At 43.7% G+C, this 18267-nt stretch overlaps 1 protein-coding gene across 3 annotated transcripts in view; it reads right to left on the bottom strand.

The window, feature by feature from the left end:
* The window catches only part of LOC115466315 (histo-blood group ABO system transferase 1-like), a 70156-nt gene that overhangs the window by 25651 nt on the left and 26238 nt on the right, over window positions 1-18267 (bottom strand). For all 3 annotated transcript variants that reach the window (XR_003941531.1, XR_003941530.1, XM_030197486.1), the window contains exons 3-4: window positions 16703-16732; window positions 8483-8512 (exon numbers count right to left, since the gene is read on the bottom strand). Coding sequence is in view for 1 of the 3 variants with exons in the window: in XM_030197486.1 (XP_030053346.1) it covers window positions 8483-8512; window positions 16703-16732 (60 nt within the window). In the remaining 2 variants the exon portion in view is untranslated. The remainder of the gene's footprint in view (window positions 1-8482; window positions 8513-16702; window positions 16733-18267) is intronic.

Raw genomic sequence — 18267 nt, forward strand, 5'->3', positions numbered from 1 at the left:
CCTTACAGCAGGTGGCACTAATCTGCTGAGTCAAAGGGTTGGGGCCCAGGCAGGGAGGTGATTAAATGCCCTGGGGTAATAGATCAGGGAGGTCCTGAATAAGACAGGTGTTCTAAACTGGACCATAGTACCTAAGGAGAGGCTCAGGGAAGCAGTGTGACCCTCAAGCTTCTGCCTCCAGAGTCTAAATAGGAAAAACTTTCAAGGTAGGAAGTTTCTGTAACCACTTTGAATAATCAGATCCAGGCTAGCGGAAGCCTGTGTTGATCTGTGTTTGTTTGGAACAGCAACGTTGGGTGGCCCTGATAAGACTGTTTTCTTATGGTTTTGCAAGAAGCATTGATGGGACTATACTATGCTGTGATGCAACAGGATTCAGAAGAATGGAATATAGTAATAAATAATTTTTTCTGTTTACTCTTACCCCTTATCTGGCTTTTTCTGTGAGGCCCTGCAGCCAGCTGTGAGTCAAACTGCAATGCCTTGTTTCTGTTCATTGGATCAGACAAGGCCAAGGAATTAAACTCATGTCCTCCACAGGGCAGTACTTAGCCCTTCAACTGAGCCCATACCAGGCGGCCTCTCTCGTTCACCCCCCCCCCCCCCCAACACACATTCTCTAAATAACAAAAGAGCTTCCTAAAACACAGATTTGTCACAAGGCAAAACTTCTTAACAACCAACAAAGTAAATATTTAGCAGCCCCAGTGAGACTCAAAATAACTGGGTAACATAGCAGCATTTAGTTTGAAAATCAGTGCTAAACATTGAAATAAAATATATATAGAATGCCCCGATCCCTCTCCCACTCTTTAACTACACTAGAAGATGCCCGGGCCCTAAACCCTGCATATATGCCTGTCACGGGGCCTACCGAGGCCCCAGGCAGGCTGAGGGGTAGAGAGCTGAAGCAGAGATGTGGCCAGCAACAGGGATTGTCCCTCCGATGACACCATTGGCTAGCTAACGTCTTCCTCTTGTGAGAAAGCAGCTTGTAACTACATGTCTAAATCCTCAGACCTGTTCTTACTGCTGTTGTAATTGCAGTGATATAATTAAGCACATGTACTTTGCCCTCAAGTGAGGTATACTGGTACCTCCTGTGCCTGGGGCAATAAGCAATCATGCATCTTGCTTTCCCTTCCCACACCCCCACAATCATAAGCTATGGCATCAGCTCCAGTTGATTCAGAATGCAGCGGCAAGACTCATAGAAGGTTGCAAGCGAGGTGACCACATCACACCATTTTTGCAAAAACTTCACTGGCTACCAGTACAATATAGGACTAAATTTAAAACTCTATCTCTGATCTTCAAGGCACTGAAAGGAAATGTCCCCGAGTATCTGAAGAATAGGATGATCCTCCACACACCGCCAAGGACACTAAGGTCCTCCCAAGGACTTTCACTAACTACACCCTCTCCAAAAGACATTACACGATGTGATACCCACAAGCAAGCCTTCTCCGGAGTAGCCCCCACACTCTGGAATGCATTGCCTGAAAGGCTCGCTTAACACAAGACTGTCTCTACTTCAGGAAGCAGGTGAAAGCTTGGCTCTTCAACCAAGCCTTTAATGGAAGAAGTAACTAACTTGTGAGTCTCACTCACACACACAAGGATTGACTCGGGCTGCACATACTGCAGCAGGAAACATTTATCCACCCCTACCCTGAGATAATATTTAACCATCTCTCTGACCTCATGTGCAGCTTTCTTCAAATCAATCACCTTACTTTCAAATTCTTTCTACTTTCTTACTCATCTATATGTTACAAATTTGCCTTACCCTTCACTACCAATTATAATGTTCTATTACGTATTGTGTTGTCATTGTAAGTAGTATACCATGCCATATTTTGTATTGTTACTTGAATATTTTTACTGCTGTATTTGCCTATTGCTCATGTTTGATCTATTCTTACTGTACACCGCCTTGAGTGAATTCCTTCAAAAAGGCGGTAAATAAATCCTAATAAATAAATAAAATAAATAAATATGGCTGCCTGAAAGTATCCCTTCCAATACCCTATCCTACTTTTTAAAAAGGGTTCAATGTCAGTCAGGTATTTATAGGGTCCTTCTTGCCTGGTTAGCTATGTGGACACTGGAACTAAATATCATTGGTGCCTGCATAATGCCAGGCTTCTCCTAGACTCTGACAATTGGATTGTCTCTGCACTAACTGGTGAGTGCTAGTAGTAAGGAAAGCCTGCTGACACTAAGGTAAGTATGGAGGAAAGTGGGATGTTTGACCACGGCAAACCAAAGACTGGACAAATGAATTCTTAAAAACAGTTGTTTATTGATGAAAAAGTCTTTTTTCATCAATAAAACAACTGTTTTTAAGAATTCATTTGTCCAGTCTTTGGTTTGCCGCAGTCAAACATCCCACTTTCCTCCATACCTGCATTCTCCCGTGGGGCGTTCGAGTTCTCCGCCTGTGGCGGATTATCTGGACACTAAGGTAAGTCTATAAATTGGCACCAAGATTTAGGTGCTTGAATGCCATGTGCTGAGCACAAATTCTATAATGGCATCTTGATGCCAAGATGCCATTATGGAATATTAGAATAAGTTGGCATTGGCATGCCTAAAAGTAGGTGCCAACAGTTATACTAAGTCAATGGCAGTCATAACTGTAGGTGCCTAAGTATGCGCTGAAGTGCTTGTAACTTATACTATTATACAATTTAAATACGTATCTCAGAGACATGTCCATGACTCGCCCATATTCCTTCCATGTTTATGCCCCCTTGCACTTACTTACTAGATGTTTTAAGAAATTAAGAACATAAGAATAGCCATACTGGGTCAGACCAATGGTCCATCTAGCCCAGCATCCTGTTTCCAACAGTGGCCAATCCAGATCACAAGTACCTGGCAGAATCCCATAGAGAAGCAACATTCTATGCACAACCCCCAAAGAGCAGCAAGATCCTCAAACAGTAGCAAGATTCCATGCAGAACCTCAAAGAGTAGCAAGATTCCCGGCAGAATCTCAAAAAGCAGCAAGATTCCAGGCAGAATTTCAAAGAGTAGCAAGATTCCATGTAAAACCCCAAAGAGCAGCAACATTTCATTCAGAATCTCAAAGAGAAACAAGATTCCATGTAGAACCCCAAAGAGCAGCAAGATTCCAGGCAGAATCTGAAAGAGTAGCAACATTCCATGCTACCAATCCCAGGGCAAGCAGTGGCTTCCCCCATGTCCATCTCAATAGCAGACTATGGACTTTTCTTCCAGGAATTTGTCCAAACCTTTCTTAAACCCAGACACGCTAACCGCAGTTACCACGTCCTTGGGCAATGAGTTTCAGAGCTTAACTATTTGTTGAGTGAAAACAATGTTTCCTCCTATTTGTTTTAAAGGTATTTCTGTGTAACTTCTTCGAGTGTCCCCTGGTCTTTGTACTTTTGGAACAAGTAAAAAATCAATTTACTTCTACTCGTTCTACGCCACTCAGGATTTTGAAGACCTCAATCATATCCCACCTCAGCCATCTCTTTTCCAAGCTGAAGAGCCCTAAACTCTTTAGCCTTTCCTTATATGAGGGTAGGATCGGGGCCTAAACGCCACGTGGGAAGTTTGTCGGGTTGGTGTGACGGGGCAGCGTGGCTTGAAGCTGCTGAACTTTCTTCCTACTCCTGCACTGGGGATTTTGCGCGACCCTGTTCCTGCACTGGGGATTTTTGCGCGACCCTGTTCCTGGTTTCTCTCAATGTCTGGACGAAGTCCAGTCCTGTGTTCCTGGTGACTACAGATTGGCAGCGTGGCTTGGAGCTACTGAACTTTCTTTCCTACTGCTGCACTGGGATTTTGCTCGACCCTGTTCCTGCACTGGGGATTCTGCGCGACCCTGTTCCTGATTTCTCTCCTTGTCTGGACAAAGCCCAGTTCTACATTCCTGGTGACTACAGATTGGCCTGCGTCGTCTGCTGTGGCCTGACTTGCTCTGGCCTGCGTCACCTGTCTCGGCCTGCGTCATCTTCAGCCTGCATAACCTACTCCAGCCTGCACCATCTGTCCCAACCTGCATCACCTGCCCTGGGCAGCCGGCGTCATCTGCTTCTTCCTGCGTCACCTACTCCATCCTACATCATCTGCTCCGGCCTGCATCATCTGTCGCAGCCTACATCATCTGCTCCGACCTGCATCATCTGTCCCAACCTACATCATCTGCTCCGACCTGCATCATCTGCCCTGGGCAGCCTGCGTCATCTGCCCCAGCCTGCACCCTCTGATACAGCCTACATCATCTGTTCCTGCCTGCACCCTCTGATCCAGCCTACATCATCTGTTCCTGCCTTCGCCCTCTGATCCAGCCTACATCATCTGTTCCTGCCTTCGTCCTCTGATCCAGCCTGCACCCTCTGATCCAGCCTACATCATCTGTTCCTGCCTGCGCCCTCTAATACAGCCTACATCATCTGTTCCTGCCTGCACCCTCTGATCCAGCCTACATCGTCTGTTCCTGCCTTCGCCCTCTGATCCAGCCTGCACCCTCTGATCCAGCCTACATCATCTGTTCCTGCCTGCACCCTCTGATCCAGCCTGCATCGTCTGTTCCTGGCTGCACCCTCTGATCCAGCCTGCATCGTCTGTTCATCAGACTTTTCATGACCCCTATACACGTTCTCTTCCTAGCCCTATCTCTTCCTAATCTTTTCCCTCACCCCCCACCACTGTCCATTACAGGTACTCACTGCCCATCCATTGATTTCATCACCTCACCTTCACTTTTACCCCCTTCCTCCTTCTCAGCTTTTAATCTTCATCTTGTTCTTCCCTCCATTGTGCCTTCCCCATTCTACCTGAGTACCTCTCGCCTTTGACGCCTTAGTGGCCACACCTCTCCTACTCTCCTCCGCTCTCTTTTACTCCTTCTCTTACTCTCAGCTGGTGACATCAATCCCAATCCTGGTCCTCCTTTTCTGCCTTCTTCCTACTTATGCAAGCCACATCATAACGTCTCTAATCTCATCTCTATTCCTCTTCTTCCCCCTTCCTCCTTACCCTTCTCTTGCGCCCTATGGAATGCCCACTCCATCTGCAATAAACTTCCCTACATTCATGACTTCTTCATTTCTCGTTCCCTCCATCTACTTGCCTTAACTGAAACTTGGCTCTCCCCTGATGACTCTACTTCTGTTGCAGCCCTTTGCCATGGTGGTTATCTTTTTTTCTCATACCCCTCGCCCTGCCGGCCGTGGCGTTGGATTGCTACTCTCTCCCTCCTGCAAATTCCAACCTCTTCTTCCACCCCAGTCTCACTGCTTTTTGTCCTTTGAAGTCCACTCCATCCGCCTTTTCACTCCACTGCCTCTCCGATTGGCAGTCATTTATCGTCCCCCTGATAAGGCACTTTCATCCTTTCTCACTGACTTTGACGCCTGGCTTTCCTTCTTTCTTGAACCTACATCCCCCTCCATCATCCTTGGTGACTTTAACATCCACATTGATGAATCCTCTAACTCTTATGCTTCCCAATTCCTTGTTTTAACATCCTCATTCAATCTTCAGCTATGCTCCTCTGCACCTACCCACCAAAATGGTCACTGTCTCGACCTTATCCTCTCCTCCAACTGCTTCCCCTCCAGCTTCTGTTCCTCAGCTCTCCCCCTTTCTGATCATCACCTATTAACCTTCACACTTAAGCACCCTCCTCCCCAGTCCCACCCAATCTCAACCCCCACATCTAGGAATCTTCAAGCTATTGACCCCTTACTCTGTCCTCTTGTTTCTCTAACCTTTTCTCCTCCACCACTCCATCTAAATCTGACAATGAAGCTGTTTCTTCCTATGATACTATTCTTTCCTCTGCTCTGGACACTCTTGCCCCCCCCCATGCCCCGTCCTACTAGGCGTACCAAACCCCAGCCTTGGCTAACCTCTAAAATCCACTACTTTCGTTCCTGTGCCCGCTCTGCTGAATGATCTTGGCTTAAATTCCGCACCCTTGCCGACTTCATTCATTTTAAATTCATGCTTAACTCCTTCCGGTCTGCCCTTTTGCAGGCCAAACAAGATTACTTCACTCAATTGACAAATTCCCTTGGCTCTAACCCTCGACTTCTCTTCGCCACACTGAACTCTCTTCTCAAAGTGCCTCCGCCCCCAATTCCCCCTTCTCTTTCTCCTCAGAACCTAGCTGAGCTTTTCCATGATAAAATCAGTAAGATTAACCTTGAATTTTCATCCAAACCCTCCCCACCTCTCTCTCCCTTAATCCACACCCCCTACTCTCCTTCCTCTCTTTCTTTTTCCTCCTTCTCTGAAGTTTCTACTGAAGAAACTGCCCTTCTTCTTTCCTCCTCTAAATGTACTACCTGTTCATCTGATCCCATCCCCACTCATCTACTTAGCACTATCTCTCCTACTATCATCCCTATCATCTGTCATATTCTTAATCTCTCACTCTCCACTGCAACTGTTCCTATGGCCTTCAAACATGCTGCTGTCACTCCACTCCTTAAAAAACCCTCACTTGACCCTACCTGTCCCTCCAACTATCGCCCCATCTCCCTTCTTCCTTTCCTCTCCAAATTACTTGAATGCGCTGTTCACCGCCGCTGTCTTGACTTCCTTTCTTCTCAACCTATTCTTGACCCACTCCAATCTGGTTTCCACCCTCTTCACTCCACTGAAACTGCACTTACCAAAGTCTCTAATGACCTGCTGCTGGCTAAATCCAGAGGTCTCTATTCTATCCTTATCATTCTTGACCTATCTGCTGCTTTCGACACTGTTGACCACACCATACTCCTTGATACGCTATCCTCGATTGGATTCCAGGGCCCTGTTCTTTCCTGGTTCTCCTCTTACCTCTCACTTCGCACTTTCAGTGTTCACTCTGGTGGTTCCTCTTCAACTTCCATCCCACTTTCAGTTGGTGTCCCCCAGGGTTCTGTGATTGGACCCCTCCTTTTCTCCATCTATACCTCTTCCCTTGGTACCCTGATTTCATCTCATGGCTTTCAATACCATCTTTATGCAGATGACTCTCAGATCTACATCTCCACCCCTGAAATCTCAACCGTAATCCAGGACAAAATTTCATCCTGCTTGTCTGACATTGCTGCTTGGATGTCTCAACACCATCTGAAGCTAAACATGACTAAAACTGAACTTCTCATTTTTCCCCCTAAATCCACCTCCCCTCTTCCCCCATTCTTATCTCTGTTAATGGCTCTCACATCTTCCCTGTCTCCTCGGCTCGTAACCTTGGAGTCATCTTTGATTCCTCTCTCTCCTTCTCTACACATATTCAACAGATCGCCAAAACCTGTCGTTTTTTTATCTACAACATTAGCAAGATCCGCCCCTTCCTTTCTGAATATGCTACCAGAACCCTTATCCAAACCCTTGTTACCTCTCATTTGGATTATTGCAATGTACTTCTCACTGGTCTTCCTCTCAGCCATCTCTCTCTTCTTCAATCTGTCCAAAATTCTGCAGCACGACTTATTTTCTGCCAAAATCGTTATACCCACACTAGCCCACTCCTCAAGTCACTTCACTGGCTCCCTGTCTGCTTCTGCATACAATTCAAACTTCTCTTACTGACCTTTAAGTGCATCCATTCTGCGGCTCCCCATTACCTCTCCACTCTCATCTCTCCCTACATTCCTCCCCGTGAACTGGACAAATCTCTCTTGTCGTCCCCCTTCTCCCCCACTGCTAACTCCAGGCTTTGTTCCTTTTCCCTCGCGGTATCTTATGCCTGGAATAGACTTCCTGAGCCTGTATGTCTAGCTCCATCTCTACCTGTTTTCAAATCTATGCTGAAGACCCACCTTTTCACTGCTGTTTTTGGCTCCTAGCTACTACTACTCAATTGCCTCCCCCTTGTTCCTTCTCACCCAGTACTTCCCTCGCCCTTGTCTTGTCTGTCTGTGTTATTTTTAGATTATAAGCTCTATTGAGCAGGGACTGTCTCTCTCTATGTCAGGTGTTCAGCGCTGTATGCGTCTGGTAGCGCTATACAAATGTTAATAATAATAATAATAATATGAGGGTAGTTCCATCCCCTTTATTATTTTGTTAGCTTTTCTTTGAACCTTTTCTAATTCCGCTATATCTTTTTTGAGATACAGCGACCAGAATTTCACAGAATAGCAATTATCTGCGTAAATGTCAATTAGCGACGTCAGTTATGTGCATTTAGATTGTAAGCTCTATTGAGCAGGGACTATCTCTCTCTATGTCAGGTGTTCAGCGCTGCGTGCGTCTGATAGCGCTATACAAATGTTAATAATAATAATCAGTGCACCTATTCTATACATTTAGATGCACCCTATAGAATTGTTCTTAAGTATTTATTTACTGCACTGTCACAAAGGCTCCAAGTTCTTTCCAAACAGAGGATGGATCCTTCTTGACTGAGCTGTGCATGAGATGGTCATTTTCAGTCCAAGTCTTACTGAAATCATTACGCTGCTGCCATCGTTTTTCCCCTCCATACTTGACAGAATATACTGACCTTACTGTTAGAGTTATGACATCCGGTTCCCTGCATAAAGAAACACATTTTAGATACAAATAAGGAGAATGCATAATCGATATAGCTTACAGTGCTTTATAAAAATGCAGTACAATGATATTGCTTTTTCTTTGAAGAGAAGAAGAAAACCGAAAGGAATCCCATGTGGAAAGTAGCAAAACAAATAACAGTGGAAAGGTGGAGATGGCTTTTTTTTCTTCCCTAACTCATCTTCATTCCCCAGGTCCAGTATTTTTCTCTTTCTCTACCCCCCCCCCCCCCCCACCCATAGGTCCAGCATTTTTCTGTTTCTTCCCTCCCTAGCCTTTCCCTTCTCATGGTTCTAGCACGTCTCTTTCTTCCTTTCCCTCTCCACCCGCCCCATCTATCTTAAATTGCATCTTCCAGGAGGTTCCAAGGCAGCAGCAATAAATCACAGCTGCTATATGCAGCCTGCTCAGAGCCTCTCTTCTGTCCCGGTCTGCCCCTGCATAAACAGGAAGTTGTGTTAGAAGGGGCAAGTCGTGGCAGAAGAGAGGCTTTTCACATCCGGGGGGGGGGGGGGGGGGGGGGGGGGGGGGGGGGGGGGGGGGGATGGGACGGGACCTCCTTGGAAGCCACAGTTTAAGGTAGACCGGGGCAGGGGAGGGAGGAGAGTGGTAGAAATGCTGTTTCAAGAAGGCACTGGGCCCCTTGGTGCTCTGGATTCTTGGACGGTGTTCAGCAGCTCATGGCACACCTGGGGAGCAGCCACTGCGCACACCAGATGAAAAATTGTCCATATGAAAATCTGGAGTGGAGGAGTAGCCTAGTGGTTAGTGCAGCAGATTTTGACCCTGGGGAACTGGGTTAGATTCCCACTGTAGCTCCTTGTGATTTTGGCCAAGTCACTTAATCCTCTATTGCCCCAGGTACAAATAGGTACCTGCATATACTATGTAAACTGCCTTGAACATAGTTGCAAAAACTACAAAAAGATTATATATCCCATTCCCCCTATTTCTAATTTGTGATCCCATTCTGTATTTGGCGAGGGTCTGTCTGTGTTTTGCGTGTGATTGAAGAATGGTATTCTATGGGCATGTAGCTTCTATGTAGAGACCTGTAGCTTTCCCACTTGCTCTGTTTTACCAATAGAAGGAAGTGTACTGGTGTTTTTGGGCCCAGTGTAATATTTGTAGTGCTGCCTATTCATACGTAGGGTTCTTGCTCTTTGAATCATGTTGTATGACATATTTGCATATGAATGTTAGGATTTTTTTCAGGTTTTGTATTTCACAATGTGCTTAGTAGTGGAGACTTTTATTTTGCTATAGCTCAGATGACATGAGAATTGGAATATTTTTTGAATGGTGCCGTCCATCTTTTTGGAATGCATGTTATTTGTGGCTATTTCGTTATCTTTGAAGTGTATTGTTGCCCTTTTGCCAACTTGTGTCTTTGATAAAAATATTCAACTATAAAGATAACACAATGATTAAAAATATAACTATTGGGTGCGAGAGGCAAGATGGAGTCAACTGAGTAGGAAGTGCTGCACTGGGCACTTACCTCTGGTTTACCCGATTGCAGAATTTTCCTTTGGAACGCTGTCAGGATGGGGAAGAGGAAGGGGGGAGCAAAGTAGATACTTCTAAACCCTCAACTGAAAACCCTATTGTCAATTCCTCAGTTGGTTCGTGCCTCAGTGACAGCAGCTTCAGCTTTGGGTGTGTCCCTCACTGTCGGCATCGAGCAGGGAGACTCTTCCCAACTTTAGGCATTTTGAACCCTAAGGGCCGTCACCCACCTCTGCAATCCGGAACACCTTTCGGGGACTCCGTTCATGCCCTTAGCAAATCTGAGGCTAAGGGAGTAGCAAGTTTAGTCTACTCCCTGAATGCCGGTTGACTCCAGATACTCCTGCTGTGGAGGGATTGTTGCACAGGATGTGGTGACGGAAGTGGAGATTTCAGCACTTCGAATGGGGGACGCTGGAAGTTTACAACACTCTAGCCCAGTGAGACCCTCTGCAACATTGTGCTCTTCGAAGACGGTGAAGCCTAGAAAAGGTAACTCTTAATTCCATTTCACTGCTTTGGTATCTTTAGAGCAGACTGTGAGTAGGAGGCATCTATGGGGAGAATGGAGGATTGAGTGAGGACTTCAGAAGTAATTACTCCAGCCCACAGAGTACAATTGAGGGACACGGAAGATAAGATTAAACAGACTGAGACCATGAGAGCCACTTTTGTTAAAGATCTTATGGTGCAGCGGGATACGTTGGAAGTTATGAAGAATAAGCTGCAGACTTTGAATTTGAGAATGGTCAGGTTTCCAGTAGACCCGATGATATCAGCTAAAGAACTTTTTAAGAAATGTCTTTGTGAGGAATGTGGACTTGTAGAAGAGGCTATTCTACCATTTAATAAGATCTTTTATTTGCCTTATAAAAGGAAGAAGGATAAAGTTGGTGCTCAAGGAGTGACTGAAAACGCCTCCCCAGATAGTTTGAATTTAACAACTTTTTTGGAAACGTCTCTAGATGATGTTAAAGAAAGAGTTACTGTTCTTATTACCTTTGCATTTGAGTCGGATAAAGACTCAGTACTTAGGGGCCCTTTTACTAAGGTGCGCCGAAAAATGGGTTGCGCTAGTGTAGGCGCGTGCTTTGGGCGTGCACAGATCCATTTTTTGGCGTGCCTGTAAAAAAAGGTCTTTTAAAATTTTTTGCCAAAAATGGATGTGCGACAAAATGAAAATGGCCATGCGTCCATTTTGATTCTGAGAACTTACCGCCAGCCATTGACTTAACAGTAAGGTCTCTTGCGGTAACCGTGCGGTGATCATCTACGCGCGTAGAATGACGATTACCACCCAGTTTATGCTGCGTGCCAGAAAATAAAAATGATTTTCTGGCACATGTAGCGAACGCACGTCAAAAATGAAATCACCACAAGGGCCATGCGGTAGCTGGGCAGTAACTCAAAATTGATGCGCGTTTGTTGCGCGTACGCGCCTATGCGGGTTAGTAAAAGGCTTCCTTCACCTTAGATTGTTTCATAAGAAACAAGTTGTGTTTTGGGGGCAAAGAATTTGGATGTTTCCAGATGTCTCTAGGCAGACATAGGAAAAAAGAAGAAATTACCTTTCTGTGCATCAGGAAATACTGGCACTTGATGGTCTGTTTTTCCTGTGTTTTCCTGCTAAATGTATGATAAAACTAAGGGCCCTGATTACTAAGGCGAGCTAGCATTTTTTAACGTGCGCTAAATGCTAGAGACACCCATATATTCCTATGGGTGTCTTTAGCATTTAGCATACGCTAAAATTTGTGTGTGCTAAAAACGCTAGCGCACCCTTAGTGCTGCTTAGTAAACAGGGGCCTTTAATGATCAGACTTATGTTTTCTGGGATCCTAAACAATTGAAAGTATTTCTGGATTCAAAGAAAGATGTTGCTTTACCCAATCCTTCTGAATGATAAGATCTTGGTGTTGCTAGAATTATTCAACGGTATAAAATTAGAATGTTTCTACCTAGTCACTTTTATTTCAGTTATGTTACTGGTGTATTATTCTTTTAACAACATCTCCTACTTTACTGTTGTCTCTCCTCCATATTTGTGATCTTGGACTTTGTTGCTTAAGGGGCGAATTGTTTTCTTTATGACAAGTTTTCAGTTTCCTTTATTGTTAGTTGCTTTATCTTCATACCTTTTCTGTAACAAAGTCGTATTTTTGTTATATTATTTGAAAAGCAACCATAATAAAAATAGAATGAAAAATGTAATTATTGAACTTTAAACACAATCTTAATGCTCGTATATTAAATTATAAAATATATATCCTTGACAATTTTTGCTCCTCGTCATTGTGCCACGAGATGAAAAAAGTTGAAATCATTGAATTAAGATGATGTTTGTTCTGCTTTTCTTCGATGCTTGAACTTGATCTATAAAAGCCTTAAATTTCACAATATTTTCATTAGATACAGTTTGGAAGAAAGTATTTGGAGAAGAAAGATCTTGGTATCATTCAGAGTAAGTGGGGCCATGGGGGCCTATGCCCCCCCCCCAAGTTTGTTCTGGGTCCCTGGTTGGCTGGCAGGGGTCCCCAACCCCTGCCAGCTGAAGACTTCGGCCAACGCTGCTCTCCGGATCAGCCACATTGCCTGCCCTGCTCTCTCTTCCCCTCATGTTGGGCACGCTCTTTTTTAGTGAAATTGAGCATGCTCGGTTTCACTAAAAGGAGCATGCTGGACGTAAGGGGAAGAGAGAGCAGGGCAGGCAATGCAGCGGCTCCGGAGAGCAGCATTGACCGAAGTCTTCAGCTGGCAGGGGTTGGGGACCCCTGCCAGCCAAGGTATTTGCAGCGGTGGTGCTTCAGCTGGCGGGGGTAGGGGACCCCCGCCAGCCAAGATGTACAGCGCCGGCAGTGGGTGGTGGAGAGGAGCTGGCAAGGCGGCAGAAGGGAGTGGCAGCGGAGAGGGGTGGCAGTGGGGCGGGGACCAAAACGTGTCCCTCACCTTGGGCTCTGGCTCCCTCCTACCTCGAGATCTGGCTATGCCCCTGGTATGAAGGCTACTACAGCCTCCCATGATCCTATTCTGTTTGGATTTGTAAGCTTTAGGGGACCTTGTTCCATTTATTTCCCAGATGATTGTGTCCTCTCTTTCCTGTGGTGAGGTCCCTATGGCTGAAGTTTGCAACTTTATGACCAAAAACTAAGGATGCTTCTAAGTCATTGGATATAAATTACTATTGTCCCATTGGAAATCTACCTTTTCTCGGTAAGATACTAGAGAGTAGAGACTATCATTCGCTCACACCTTCAATACTTTCTAGCAGAGAAAGATGCACTTCACCTGAATCAGACAGGGTTTAGGCAACATCACAGCACTGAGACAGCTAGGCCTCACTACGTACATCCGTTCTCATCTGAATCACAAGAGTTCGTTTTTACTCTTGTCATTAGATATTTCTCCAGCATTTGATCTAGTCGATCATACTTTACTTTTGCCGAGGCTCTATCAGATAGGAATCTGGGACCTGGCTCATACTTGGTTTAAATCATATTTCTCTCCATTGCCCCAGGTACAAATAAGTACCTGTATACAATATGTAAGCCGCATTGAACCTGCTATGAGTGGGAAAGCGCGGGGTATAAATGTAACTAAAATTAAAAAAAAAATTTTCTCAGATCGCTCATACGATATTCACTTTCATGATAGTCTGTCAGCTCCATTCTCCCTTGCCTCTGGGGTATCCCAGGGTTCGATCTTGTCGCCTATGTTGTTTAATATCTTCCTAGCTCCTCTGCTGACCCTAACCCACTCTTTGGCTTTTGTTGCCTACATCTACGCAGATGATATCCAGTTGTTGCGTGTTATAGATCTTTTTGATACTCAGTCTCTTTCCATCATTAATTCTGATCTTAAGCAGATAACTGATTGGTTCCAGGAAAACAATAAGCTCTTAACCCAGCAAAATCAGGCTGTGTTCATTTTGCAAATTCCCTGGGTACTGTTCTTTCTCTGTCTATTTTTCTCAGTTCTGTTGCCATTATGCAACAGCAACATAAAACTTTAGGTGTTTTCCTGGATTTGTTAACTTTTCAGCAGCAAATCTCAGCAGTTGTCAAGAATTGCTTTTATAGACTTCAGCAAATTCGCTCTATTTGGTCCTTTCTTGACCCATCCGCCATGAATATTCTTATTCATTCTTTCGTTATCGGTGGACTTGATTACTGTAACTCGCTTTACAAAGGCTTGAAAATAACAGACATCTGACATTTGCAGATCGTCCAGAATACTGCTATCAAACTGATCACAGGTAGAAAGAAATACGATCATGTCAGAGAAGCACATTGGCTTCCATTAGTTCACCATATAATCTACAAGATTTTGTTACTGGTTTTTAAGACTTACCTTTCCGGTGAGCCTTCAGATCTTTCCAATTTGCTGATCCCTTATACAAGTTTGTGTCCCCTACGTTCTTCCCTCCAAAATAAGCTAGTGATACCTTCCTTTTGAGACGTTAAACGTGAGCATACCAGGAGGAACATTTTTTCAGTACAGGGCCAGATGCATTGGAATAACTTGCTCCAATCTCTCTGCTCTCAAACATACCTATCCCAGTTTATTCATAGGTCTTTTCTTTTTTTGGCCTGGTTTGTTCATCAGGTGAGTCTGACCGGCCCTGACCAGTCAAGCAGTCCCCCATCCTTCCCCACCCTTCTCATTTTCCTGCCAATACTGTGGTTCTTTCCCCAATGATTGACCAAAGGAGTATCCCTCTTCTGCAATCTTATATTGCTCAAATTTTGTACTATAAACAGGCTACCTTGGGAGCCACCATGGCTCCCATGGCAACCCCACTCACCTGCAAGAAGTACTGATCTGAAAACGTAAAATAATTCTATCGGGTACGTTAATTCAACTACTGATGCAAATGGCATCACTAATCATAGAAAATAAAACTGCAAATAGCACAACATTTGAGCAATATAAGATGGCAGAAGAGGGATACTCCTTTGGTCAATCATTGGCTGATGCATAATCATTCAATTTTGGAGTTGCAGTTTGTTGTATTGTTTCAAATTGAGAGTGGGAGGGGCAATATTGAAAAACATTTGGTTTGTAAGGAACAGATATATCATTGGAACACTGGGGATCCCTATGGACTAAATAAAGAGGTTGATTGGTCATTATTGATGACCACTAAAAAGAGCCAGGCAGTCAGTCACCCTATCAGGTGTAAACAGGAAACACGGTAGAAGTGTTGGAGTCTGTGGAGCTCCGTGAGGTATACCAAACAGAGTTTAGAGGTCGGATATGGTAAGAGAAAGGTTGTTTTTATATTAGAGTTATGATGATGGTGGTGATAAGATTGTAATGTTGTGCATTATTTATTGTAAAAGGTCTCCTGATGAAGTAATTAAAAGAAACACGGGATCGAGAAAGTATGACACAGGAAGATTTGTAAGATGTGGTGGATAATCAAGTGCCTTTGGACCAATGAGTTCTTTTCAGAAACCAATAAGGATTTAAAAGCAAGCTGAAGGAAGTATTTATCAAGGTGTGACATTTCCGATTGTGGAGATTGGAACGGAAAAGACATTGAGGGTTATTAAAAGAAACATGGCCCGCGTTGAAATGGGTCATCGCCTTGGATATCTGGAATAACGTACGATGAACTACAGCTGATTTTGTTAATGGTACGGGGGATGAACGATTTGGGAAATGTACAATAAGGAGAGATCACTGTGAGAGTGTGGGGCAGAGAGTGTTTTATTGTTAGATAAGTGGTGTTTTCATAATAAAATTGTAAAAATTTATTGCACACATTGATATGGTTGTAGTATATTTAAATATTTAAAGATAGTGCATTAGTCAAGTAATAGAGGCAATATATATGTGTGACTAATTATTGTGAATCTTCCCAGGGGTTGTTAATTATTATAAACATCGGCACGGAACGACCAGTGTGAAAACATAATGACCTGTCATGGAAACATCCTGGTTAGAATTGAGTACAAGCATTTTTCCCGTGAAGTTTGCATGTATATAGAGTAGACTCCTACAAAGTAAAGTATTACAGAATCCCATTTAGATTTAGGGGTCATTTTACTAAGGTGTGCTGAAAAATGGCCTGCGGTAGTGTAATCGCATGATTTGGGTGTGCGCAGAATCATCTTTCAGCACACCTGCAAAAAATTCCTTTTTTAAAATTTTTGCTGAAAATGGACATGCGGCAAAATGAAAATTGCGCACGTCCATTTTGGGTCTGAGACCTTACTGCCAGCCATTGACCTAGCGGTAAAGACTCACATGGTAACTGGGTGGTAATGACCTACGAGCGTCAAATGCCACGACATGAGTCTGATACGCACATCCGAACATAAAAATTATTTTTCGAATGTGCGCCAAAAATGAAATTACCGCAAGAGCCACGTGGTAGACGGGCAGGAACTCCATTTTGGTGCACGTTGGGTGCACATAGACACTTATGCAGCTTAGTAAATGGGTCGCTTATTTATCTTTCCAACTTCATTGTCAAAGTGAGTTATAATTTAGTACAGTAGATAAAACCCTGCCTCAAGTACAGATTACAATATGCACTGATTTTTGAGAATTGCTGTAAGGTTAAAACCGGAATGACAAGATTGTGCACATTCAAAGATATATGAAAGGTCCCAGAAGTTTTGTCTGATCTGACCCAAGTTTGAGAAAGTATACTGACCTCCATCCGAGAGATCCAATCTCTGACCACCTGTGCAAGAAAAGAAATATATTGAATTATTTCACTGTTCTGACTCCTACCACCTTCACTGGAACAACAATTCTCTGTGATAAAAGTCTTTTTTTGGATTGGAACTTTAGATTTTACTCCCCTTTTTCTGAATCTGTGCTCAGGGTGAGCTGCACATTTAGATACATGGGTGATTTCCCTGCCCAAATTAGTGTAGGGGGTGATTCTGCACAGGTCACCTAAAGCTAAGTGCCAGCATGATATGTGTTAAATGTGAATTTTATGTTGGAAATTACGTGTGTAATAATTAGAGCTACATTAGTACATAAGTATTGCCATACTGGGAAAGACCAAAGGTCCATCGAGCCCAGCATCCTGTTTCCAACAGTGGCCAATCCAGGTCATAAATACCTGGCAAAATCCCAAAAAAGTACAAAACATTCCATACTGCTAATCCCAGAAATAGTGGATTCTCCCCAAGACCATTTCATAATGGTCTATGGACTTTTTCTTTAGGAAGCTGTCCAAACCTTTTTAAAACTCCGCTAAGCCTTTACCACATTCTCTGGCAACGAATTCCAGAGTTTAATTACACGTTGAGTGAAGAAATATTTTCTCCGATTTGTTTTAAATTTACTACATTGTAGCTTCATCGCATGCCCCCTAGTCCTAGTATTTTTGGAAAGCGTAAACAGACGCTTCACATCTACCCGTTCCACTCTACTATTATTTTTGAGATACGGTGACTAGAATTGAACACAATATTCAAGGTCATCCTCATTTTTGTTTTCCATTCCTTTCCTAATAATACCTAACATTCTATTTGCTTTCTTAGCCGCAGCAGCACACTGAGCAGAATGTTTCAACGTATCATCAACGATGACACCTAGATCCCTTTCTTGGTCCGTGACTCCTAACATGGAACCTTGCATGACGTAGCTATAATTTGGGTTCCTATTTCCCATATGCACCACTTTGCACTTGCTCACATTAAACGTCATCTGCCCTTTAGATGCCCAGTCTCCCAGTCTCTTAAGGTCCTCTTGTAATTTTTCACAATCCTCCCGCGATTTAATGACTTTGAATAACTGTGTCGTCAGCAAATTTAATTCCTCACTAGTTACTCCCATCTCTTGGTTATTTATAAATATGTTAAAAAGTAGCAGTCCCAGCAAGACCCCTGGGGAACCCTACTAACTACCCTTATCAATTGAGAATACTGACCATTTAACCCTACTCTCTCTGTTTTCTATCTTTTAACCAGTTTTTAATCTACAATAGAGCACTACCTCTATCCCATGACTCTCCAATTTCCTCTGGAGTTTTTCATGAAGTACTTGGTCAAACGCCTTCTGAAAATCCAGATACACAATATCAACCAGCTCCCCTTTATCCACATGTTTGTTCACCCCTCCAAAGAAATGTAGTAGATTGGTGAGGCAAGATTTCCCTTCACTAAATCCATGTTGACTTTGTCTCATTAATCCATGCTTTTGAATATGCTCTGTAATTTTGTTCTTTATAATAGTCTCTACCATTTTGCCCGGCACCGACGT

The sequence above is a fragment of the Microcaecilia unicolor genome, chromosome 3 (genome assembly GCF_901765095.1).
Source record: "Microcaecilia unicolor chromosome 3, aMicUni1.1, whole genome shotgun sequence".
Taxonomy (NCBI): domain Eukaryota; kingdom Metazoa; phylum Chordata; class Amphibia; order Gymnophiona; family Siphonopidae; genus Microcaecilia; species Microcaecilia unicolor.